This window comes from Branchiostoma lanceolatum, chromosome 17, assembly GCF_035083965.1.
Source record: "Branchiostoma lanceolatum isolate klBraLanc5 chromosome 17, klBraLanc5.hap2, whole genome shotgun sequence".
Taxonomy (NCBI): Eukaryota; Metazoa; Chordata; class Leptocardii; order Amphioxiformes; family Branchiostomatidae; genus Branchiostoma; species Branchiostoma lanceolatum.
Genome location: NC_089738.1, coordinates 15,881,552 through 15,892,420, shown reverse-complemented (window position 1 = coordinate 15,892,420; position 10,869 = coordinate 15,881,552). Strand labels below are relative to the sequence as shown.

Below are 10,869 nucleotides of genomic sequence, written 5' to 3'. Positions count from 1 at the left end.
TAATACACCATACAGCAAGTACAAATACTGTCAAGATGTCCTGGATTAAAGAATTGCGTTGGAAAAACTAATTACAGTCCCTGTCGATGGTCGTTAAGCTAATACTTAGTTCCAGTAAATGGATTCGACCTTTGACCCATTTGTTTATGTACACGTAACAAAGTAAACAGTATGACGCAACACAACTCCAGCCTGTTCTTGTAAATCATACAGCATTCTGTATTGCAAGTAAAATCTAAGTACTGAATAAAGCTAAAGGCAAGTTTTCGTATGACAAGAATGTATGTTTTGGCGTTTTAACGGATTGTCCGATGAATTTAACGGATTCACGAAGTAGTAAATCTATTAGCTCATTGATTTCTTTAGCCTCATTAAATACCCCCTGACTAAACTGCGCGTCCCTTCTGTTTAAAAAGTTATAAATCCTATAAGATGTTGACAAGGACTTCTACTTCATTTACTCCTTACCGGTGCCTTTTCTTATGGGTGATATTTCAAACAGGTGCTGCTAACCACAGTTATGTATCCTATTAAAAACGCCCTGCTATTAAATCTATTGTCTTCAGATAAGCCGGTTGGATACGGGGTAATATAAGGGTGGGGTAATACATGGTCGCATTTACATATAAATTGGATCAATTACATGTAATAGAAAAACGCCTACGGTTCAACAATTAAGATGTGCGCATTTAAAACTTGTAAGTTATTACATAGAAAAACTGACCGCCTGGAATAGAAGAAAATGTGACGTATTCTAACTTGAAACATTGTAATCTCGTAAAATTGCCGAAGTAGCTATTACTAGGAATTACGCAGGAAGAAGCCCTTATGACCCCTTAAATTTTCCATGAGGTAAGTTTTTGATTGACAGGTATTGAACGTTGATTAGTAAGACCACTTCCTGGGCGTGCGGACAATGACCGAAGACGACCGGAAGTGGTTACAAGTGTGGAGCACTGTACTAACGAAGGGGGACACGGGTACTCGCAAGTGTTCACGGTCTACCTGTCTATTGTTCAAACTTCGGGCGAGCTGTTCAAGCTAGCACAGCGGGCGGTGTGTGTGTGTGGGTGAGTACTGACTAAAGGTGTTTACATTATTGCACTAACTCATAGCAAATATTTCCTCGTACTGTGGACGGACACAGGTACTGACACATATGTCTACGACTTAAAGGTAGCTCGCCGGAAGTTGTGCAACCGGGTGTTTGACTCACTTGTGTATACACAAAACAGTCAGTGACAAAAAGTCAGCAGGTGGAGAAATAGACCACATTTCGGCCAGGATTCTAGTGTAAGGATCACACGTTTCCCAAGTCTAATAAACAAGCAAGGTAAGTTTACAGCTGTTTCTTTGTAAAATCGCCTTCGGTGTGGATAAAGCTTTTAAGTCATGATACTTAACCTAACCAGCGAAGTGTGTGTATATGTACAGACGCCTGTTCTGTAGCATGGGTGTAAGCATTTGGGAGCCTTCAGTAGTATAGCTTAATTTGGTATTAAACGTCTTGTACAATACCATGGTAACAGGTACTTACCCATATGTTGCACAATGTATTCTATAGTCGCTGAACGTTTTACTATAAGGAAAGTTCAATAAGTAGTAGACAATATACCCCCCTCCCCCCCTCACTTCCTCCCACAGTCTAATGTCGTTTTACCGCTTTGGGGTAGAAAGGTCGACAGATTGTCACAGGGTATGTAATTATCCACCATCTACTTGACCGAAGCGGTTAATAGGATTATACATGTTAAGTAGTTGTACATGATACTCGTGAATTGTAATTGTACAACTTGTTGCTGAACCCCAGATGCATTGTCATTGGTTTATCTTTTTTAGAGATGGGTTATCAATTGTTATACCTAGATGGCTGTTTCAGTGTATAAAACTAGTTTCAAATATATTATTTAGATGAAATCATTTATTGAACGCCGAAAAACATAAAAGGAGCTACATGATTCATCCATGAATGGCCCATGCTGTATTGACGTACAATTTTTTATGACTTCGTCCCATATAATTAAGAAAATGTATTTCGTGTCTCCAAAAACGTACGCCAACGCGCACGTGTGTATTCACACCTACATCGTAAAATTGAAGCACGTCACACATTTAGGTGTGGCCTTCTATACAGCATATATAAGATTTATTGGTCGCTTTCCGTATCAAAGGTGTGTCTTTTTGTTTAATATCAAGGTAGGTTGTGTCTGCTTGAATAGAAATGCAGACAATCTTCCTCATTTTTGCGTGAAAAATCTTTATTTCGGGTCTTGTCATGAAATGATATGTTAAACCCCTTTCTCACTGGACCCACGACACTGCCTCCTAAATTGCAGCTGGATTTGTGTTACCCTTGACTTTATAATGGGAATATTATGCAAAACGTGCAAGTATTGCTAAAAAGGCAGCAAAACAGACAAAGCGTAAAAAGGTTAGTATTTTATCAATGAAATTCGTCAAGTGCGCTATCAGATCGTTCGGTCGCAGCGAGGTCGCCAACGTGTCGCGGGTCCAGTGAGAGAGGGGCTTAACGTGGTATTGGACATGACTGTGGAACACCTGTCAACTACTGAGAGATCCTTGTCTTGCACATCCGTTAGTAACTCCGGCTCTGTCACACGGTTTCTAGGAAGCTTTAGTGGGTTTTGGGTGGGTAAAAGGCCAGGGATCGGCAGGACGAACCCACCTCAGTTGTTGTGGTTTTCGGGTTATCTGGCACCTGAACAAGACAGAACATGTCTAGCTCTAACAATTTTGTAGCGACGTGGGGAGGGAGCAGGGTGAAAAACATTTGATATGACAACATCATTGATATCTAATCGACAAACTCATAATCGTTTATCGATATCAATTATTGGCTTTCGCGGAGTATGTCAAAGCCATGTCAAAGAGAGGACCGGTTGTGACATGACTAGAACACACTGGTACTATGTGGCACGCGTCCAGATTAGAGAAGGCCTTGCCTGGGGCATACCAGGTCGCATTCTGACATGCATTCCGTGCCATTTGGCACATGGCACAGATTCTAGATACTGTGCAAATGTCCGTCCTTGGAAAGTTTAGGATGAAATTGTACTTTTTAACTTATTTTCTCGTTTACGACCTAATGATAAAGATACAGCAGTCTTTCTCTAATAACCGCTAAAGATAAATAGTTTCGTACAATAGACATAGGGCAGGAGGCTAAGTAAACAACGCCTTTTGGCAGTTGCTACCTGCACCACCGGTTTTCTCGTATTCTGGTATAAAGATGGCGACCGCCAATTGACCCCTGACCTCTCTGTGAAATTTGTAACAGGGTAAGAGTCGGGATTGTCACATTACTACTGCTTCAAGTCCATGGTTTTAAAACACGAATACAGGTAGCAGGGGCTAATATAAATATCCCATTTTGAAAAAGAAAAGGACAGTAGAATGGGACAAAATACAACAGCTTACAAGAAACCCATAACTCATTCTGTCTTTCCCTCTCTTTCTTTCCTTCTCTCTCTCTCCAGACGAGTAGGTGTGTTTCGTTCTTCTTCGTAGAACACAATATGACAAATTATTACGAGTTAACAAGGGGACAGGTAGACTGTATAGGATTACACAATTAACATCCTGTGAGAAGACAGTGATCTCTGGAGTTCTAGGAAAAACGAACAATGAACGTCCTGCTATTCAACTAACCTTCCGCTTTGCAAAGGAAAAACATACATCCTGTATTTCCAAGTATAGGAAGGGCAGTCTGATCACTGAAACGTTCTTTTTCATTCCATCTCTTTTCATCTGCTTCTTTGTCTAACTCTTTGACCGTTGGGGCACCACGGAAGATCTGACAACCAGCTCCCTCCGTTTTCGGGCTTCTTAGAGTTTCACTTAGGTGTCATATCTGTCCATTCTCTGATATCCTCCTCCAATCGTTTACGTTCACTACCCCTCTCCCTGAACGGTGCCTTGATAATATAGTTTTGGCTGATCCCGATGACAGTGACACTTCAGTTTTCTTGGTAGTTATGATGGCGAATATATGGGTTTTTACTCCGATTCTATAGACCTCATTATTAAACTAAACTTATCTGTGCTTGTTTTTCAGATCACTGTGGAAGACATGGTCGATGAGCATCAAGACGTTAATCATCTAGCTGAGCAACTGAAGAAGCAGAAGATGTCGGGAAGAAGATACAGATCCCAGCAAGAAAGCCAGAAGAAGGTTTACCACGTGCTCACGCCGGAAGCAACCATCGGCAGTGCCCCCTACACCTCTCCAAACTTAACCGTCACGTCCACCGGCTCTGACGAGGAAGACTGCATCACACCGACTAACGGGAGAGTGCTGACCATGGACGAGGAACATAAGGAGATCTCTCGGCTGCTGTACGCACTACGCGCCGCCACAGTCAAGGAGAAGACACGGTCCATGGTCGCACACCAACGGGCTGCATCGAATTATGCGTATGTATTGAGTATTTCATTCAGACGCCCTTTATTGTGATAGTTTAGTCTTTACTAGCACTAAGCGCTTTATTGACACAACAAAAAGGACAGTGACTTTCGTACGGTAGACTACAAAAGACAGGTTAGGTAAAGTTAGATCAGGTATATCATACATTGTACATGGCAACACAAATTCCAATTCTATACTCCAGGGCGACACAGTAGGGGTCTGGTCCACTGGTAGTAGCTTATTTTGCAGGAGAAAATTTTCTCATAAAGATAGAGGAACGATATTGCTTTGAGAGCAATTGTGATGGCAAATTAATGAATTGATATTATAATCATTACTTATAAAGATTTGAGTGTGTTGTTTAAAGACAGCTAAAATCTATGAATAATATGTTATTGTTCAATTCAAGGTGGGTTTTTGATGGGTTGTTTGAAGACAATTGAAACTCACAAAAAATGTTATGTTGCCAGATCCCGAATCGACAGACCAATATCCGACTTCGTTCCGAGTAAGCATACGAGCCTTCCTCGGGCCAACCAGCACCCTACAGCCGCCGACACGACCAAGTCCAGCTCCATGCCCCACTACTACAAGAAACGGCGGCAGCAGGAGGATGACCTGACCACCTCCCGGGAGGACCTGAACAGGTCTCTGAAGGCCCTTGAGGACTCCTGTAAGGATCTTCAACGACTGACGTCATCCGGGTCATCGCCGGGTCAGGACACATGGTAGGGCAATAAACGTTCAACATTTTTGTAAGATTCTGGGAAGTAATACATTCAAGCATTCATATGCATTACAGCAACACTGCAATAACAGGACAGTCATGAGTTGGAACGGGCTACGGGGTGGGGACATGAGTGAAAGCGGCCCACAGTCCTTTGATGATAATATAGAATATGACATTGTCAATTGGCCTATCGCTCAAGTTAGTACGTATTGTAATGAAGCACGAACAAGGCTTTATGAACGCTTTCTTGTAACGTAAGGTTGGAAGCGTTTTCTAGGAATCCGTCACAGCAAGAGTCGAGTGACACTGATATCGTCCGTTCATTGTTGATATTACTACCAGCCTGTGCTGTGCTTATTTCTATCTTACCCCCTACAGGGTTAGCAGAGACAGGGCAGCCTCTCTGGATCCGCGGTCCTTAGTTAAGAAGCGGAAGAACAAGTTGACTGTTCCAGTCCAACGAAGGTACTTTAACAAAAAAGAAACTTTCGATATATTTTTACTGTTTGCATAAAGAATATAAACATTTCATCATTAATCATTTCAGTACTATTTTGTGTCTTTATCTATTGATCATATAAATTCATGTTTTGTGTTTGTTTGTCTGTGTGTCTTCAGCAAGTCTCAGCGTTCACCTCAGCGAAAGAAGCAAGCAAAGGGATTCGATCTACAAATCAGTGAATCTAGTTTGTGGAGACGAAGGAGGTATGTCCACTATGTTATGCGATGTCCTACTTCTTATGTTTTCTTAAAATTTCTTTGTATTGCGACCAACACTGTACGCAAACAAAGTGATGCCTATGTACAGTGCCTCTGTTATAACTTATACATGTACTTAGAGCTTCTCTTATCAATATTTCCTACAGCACGGGTACATGGTCTAAAACATGGTTGTAGTGCACAATTCTTCTTTACAATATAGTCATCTCCTTATGCAGCATCTAGAGTCTCATGAAGTGTTTTTTTTTTAAAAGGAAACCACCACGACCGTCCCCGATAGGAGCTGAGGATCCAGGTTAGCTAGGCTTTATGTTATTTGTCATACTATACTTCATGAAAAGCTATTCTTTATCAATTTTGGTAAATGAAAATGGCACTGTATACAACGCAGTTGTATGCTTTTGGAAACATCATTTGCCAAAAATTTCTCTTGCATGAATGTCTGCAACATAGCTTTAAGCTAAAAACTAATAGCGCATTCTATGTTTGTTTCAGATGCATTCCTCTATGAGTCTCCAAAGAAAAGGTAAGTTATCAGAAAAATGAAATCGGTTTCTTTTCTAACGTATCATGCAAAATATCACCATTGGTCATGACATAAAAAGCTTCACAAAAGGGGTGACTTGTTACATTCAATTGCGATAACATGCTGATATCTTTTGATTTAAACTACATTGCAATCTAAATCAAATTACTTTCCGCACATTTCCTGTAATTCATTCGTGCTCACATCCACTATGCAGGCTTTCATCCCCATTTGACTTCTGGAGGCGAAGTGGACATAATCACATGGACAAAGTCAGAAAGCCTGAAAAGTGCCATGCCTGCAGGTATGAGACTATTACAACTATTACTATAATTGCTTGTGTCAATATCATATAGTACATGATACTATTGTACCTGTGATGTATGAAATGTGGAATTTGCACAAGCTGCTGCTTTTTTGGTAGATATTTGAGCTCAATCCCCTGTCAACTCTGTGCGTTACAACAAACGATATCGTGTGTACATGTTTCACAAAATATTTGAAGTGCACAACATGCATGCAGTAAAAGCACAAGTAATTATCCATGTAAACAACCAATTTCAGGCGCATTCTGACCGAGAGCTTTGTGGAAGGAGCAGGCAAAAGATGGCATCGAGAGGTAAACCCAAATATCATAATCGAGAAATTTGTTTAACTCAAGACTTCAACGTTATGTGATATATATCTTTGCAACATGCTTATAAATCAATGTATATCTCAGTAATATTTCGAGTGTGTATATATAGCATTTATTGTTATATTGATAGCTAAACTTTTTTTTCAGCATTTCGTTTGTGGAAAGTGTGCGTTGCCCTTCGAGCTTGTGGGCCAGCCTTACTTTGAGTTTGAGGGAGTCCCCTACTGTGAGAAACATTACGACGAGGTAAGGACTTATAAAGGGGCGCCTGCAATGTTTGCAATATACACATACCCGTAAATCAAGTTCACATGAAGCATTATACATAGAAATTGCAGCACAGTAATCAGGTACATGAACTTACTACCGAATATAGAAAAGGCAGCTCTTAGAAAACGTGCAAAGCAAAACAAAGTATCTGAAAAATGAAACGCTTTATGTGGTACCCTACAAATGCTACAATGAATGCTGCTTATGCCTATGTCTATGCTGTCTATTAATTAATCCCTTCATTCATTGTATATCTAAAGACAAATGGCTAACGTTATCATATGCATATTGCAGCTAGTCGCAGACAGATGCTATCACTGCAATGCTCCAATCACAGGAGATGGTGAGTACTAGACAAAGTGTTGTTTGTATCGTTATTAAAAGTACATGTTACTTATCATGAAGTACATGTTACCTTTCCACATGACACATGATCTTTCTCGAGCATGGCCATTTAGTATATAGCACGTAGAACATAAAACAAAAGTATCACAATTCTATTGCAATAACACAAATTTTAGTTTAAGCAAAAACATTCCCCGATAATAAATCATACACTGGCGTCATGTTGGGGTAACGGTTAGGGTGTTAGGCCCAGATCTCAGAGGTCCTAGGCTAGTCGAATCCCCTGACATGCCACTTATGTTGTGCCCTTTGGAAAGGCACTTAATACGACTTTCCTCACTCCACCCAGGTGTAAAAATGGGCATCTGACTTCGGTTGGGGAGGTAAAAGTCGGTAGACAGAGAGTATTGGATAAGAAACCACTGTCCTTATAGAATAAAAAAGCTATTGGACTAGCTTTACCTTAGCCATATATTGAATATCCTTGCCTTTTCAGCTGTGAAAGTGTTCAACAAAGTATGGTGTGAAGACTGTTTCACGTGCCCCTTCTGTGACATCAGCTTTACGCTAAAGTGAGTATGCTAGTACTGTAACAGGCCTAGTAATAACAATGTCCTTGTTCTGTTTCGCATAGCATGCATGCATCCATTGATATTTTCAAGCGTATTATTCTTTATGCATATATACATGCAAAAAAGAATCCGTGAAATAGCGACCTAATTGTATAAGACATTCAACTCCTCATCATGTAATTGTATAATTGACATATACGACTCCCTATTGGACCTCCTGTTGATATTATCTACCATTGACAACACTGTATAGCCTAGAACCTTCCTCTAATTTGTGCTAGAACATTGTATAGCCTAGAACCTTCCTGTAGTTTGTACTAGAACATTGTACAATAAACTTTGACTTGACTTGACTTGTATACTAGTGTTGGTACATTAGCAGTACACTAAACTTCTTCTGTTATGTTTTCAAACAGGACGAAGTTCTTTGAGTTCGACATGAGGCCTGTGTGTAAACGCTGCTACTTATGCCTACCTGACGAGGTCACCGGCAGACCGAAGAAGCCCACCATCACCAGTTCGTTCATGCCGCTAATCTGTGGATTCGGGGGCAAGAAGAGATGAAAAAGTCCCTATAATGTAGTGAAGGAACTCTGTAACATTTACATGACTTTAGGTCATCGTCATGCTCAAATTATCAACACTATCCTTAGCCTTAAGTTTACTACAAATGGACACGTGATAATTCTTTGATTGTAAAGATAGGGTGTCACCTAACAAAGTGCATGGACATTATGGATTTATCTGTGGATTCGGGGGCAAGAAGATATGGAAATGATTGTGTTTAACCATTTAACCACGAGACTCAAATTACGAACCTTATTCTTCACCTTAGGTTGACAGTATTTGAACACGTGATAATTCCTTCATTGTAAAGATAGTGTTACCTAACAAAGTGCATGGACATTAGACATTCGTTTAAAGAATGTAGTTTCATCCCATACTATATAGTCTTTAGAGTCTCTAAACTTCATAAATGTTAAGATAAGCAACCTGCATTTAGACCAGGAGGCACATAGTGGTATCTAACTATTTCATACTGAAAACGAGGAAAGTTGTAGTAGCATATTGCATTTGTTGTATGATTATTTTGTAATTAACATGAATGTAAGTATAAAGCATGGCCAAATAATGTACATAAAGCGCAATCTCAATTTTTGTTATTTAAAGTACATATAAGACAACAGACTATTTATCTAAGGTCTATACTAGGATTTTATGTTATTTGTAAAAAAGCACAATTAAGGAGTTTGTTCAAGTTAACGATGACATATACATATACATGTAGTGCTGTAACTTTCCTAATTGGTAATGATAACTAATACGAATCATAACTTACTCCCATTAATGAAGGTCGAAGACTATTGTAGACAAATTGTAGTGACATGCAATTTGTCATTTGAATAGTATATAATCAGTTTCTACGGTGATTGTAGTAATGAAAATACATTTAACATTTTGCATTTCATTTCTTATTGCAGTGCAATTAAACAAGTTTTGTGGAAAGTTAACGTGTTATAAGATACTGAAGTAATTGTTATTCTACTAAAGGAAGGAGAATATTTTTCAAGTACAAGTTAAGTTGCACGATATGCATTCATGCCAAATGGAGAACGTACCTGAAACGGCCTATCGTGCATAGCCATTCGATTGACTGCTGTCAATTGATGTGCTAGCTACACCATTAAACATCTTTATACTGAAAATGCTGGGCGTATTGTGATCACTGATACGAAGGATAAGTTAAGACCCGGGACCTGCCAACGAACACAACAGAACCAAGTTAAGACATACTGACCTTGGAGGTACACTTGACATCAATATTGATATATAGAGCTAGAGAATCCATATTTGATGTTCTTCGAAGCAAACTCGTTTACTTTTTTATGGTGTTTCAACGACGTAACATAAACACATCGAGATGCACTTATTTAAACCAAAGAGCTCCTTGTTTAAACCCACTCAACAAAAAAGCACCACTGCGATCTGAAATAGACAGGTGGCGCTTCACTCAAGACAGCAAATTGAAGATATACAACAAGTAAGGTTAGATAACAATTGCCTTCGAATTTTTATATCAAGCGTAACTTTTGTAGATAATGTTAGATGCTGTTGCAAAAGTTGCAAACTGATTTTTCATAGATAGCATGTATAAAATCGACTTAGACAACGATTAGATTCTTGTGGTCCTTATTAGTACATTTAATGAAAGCTAATCAGAGATTGTTATCTCGAGGGAGGGGGCAGGAATCTCCTGATGGCACCACCTTTAGGGCAGCATTTTCCACGCTTGACATGAAGGATGACCCTCCTATCTAACAAAGAGCTTCTTCAATCACAGCTGAATAGACAGCATTCCATTCCAAACAATGCTGCTTTGAGGACTCGACGAATGTCAGATTTGACGGATTGATTGAAAAACAGGAGGTGGAGCCTAGGGAAGAATGTTTACGGGTCACAGCATTCACATGTATTGTCGGAAGGGGCCCAGCGTTGGGTTGTATGTAATACTAGAAAAGAGTAACTAGTGGACTAACTGGTTACTTATCATGATGAAATAAAGCCTAACATGATACATGGCTGACATAGATGTCTTAAAACATACCTTGTTGAATTACAGGGATAGGATAGGATAGGATTGTC

The 10,869-nt window shown here is 39.6% G+C and overlaps 1 protein-coding gene across 2 annotated transcripts; it reads left to right on the top strand.

Moving 5' to 3' along the window:
• Window positions 1-935: 935 nt before the first annotated feature.
• LOC136423086 (uncharacterized) lies at window positions 936-9,932 on the top strand. 2 transcript variants are annotated; one of them, XM_066411105.1, is made up of 13 exons: window positions 936-1,070; window positions 4,076-4,434; window positions 4,897-5,154; window positions 5,535-5,621; window positions 5,775-5,861; window positions 6,131-6,171; window positions 6,372-6,402; window positions 6,620-6,706; window positions 6,967-7,021; window positions 7,187-7,285; window positions 7,604-7,652; window positions 8,151-8,226; window positions 8,643-9,932. In XM_066411105.1, the coding sequence occupies exons 2-13, from the start codon at window positions 4,091-4,093 to the stop codon at window positions 8,788-8,790; spliced, it is 1,362 nt and encodes a 453-aa protein (XP_066267202.1). In that variant the 5' UTR covers window positions 936-1,070; window positions 4,076-4,090; the 3' UTR covers window positions 8,791-9,932. The 2 variants fall into 2 exon arrangements, with proteins under 2 accessions (XP_066267202.1, XP_066267203.1); XM_066411106.1 differs by lacking the exon at window positions 936-1,070 and adding an exon at window positions 1,120-1,333.
• Window positions 9,933-10,869: the final 937 nt, after the last annotated feature.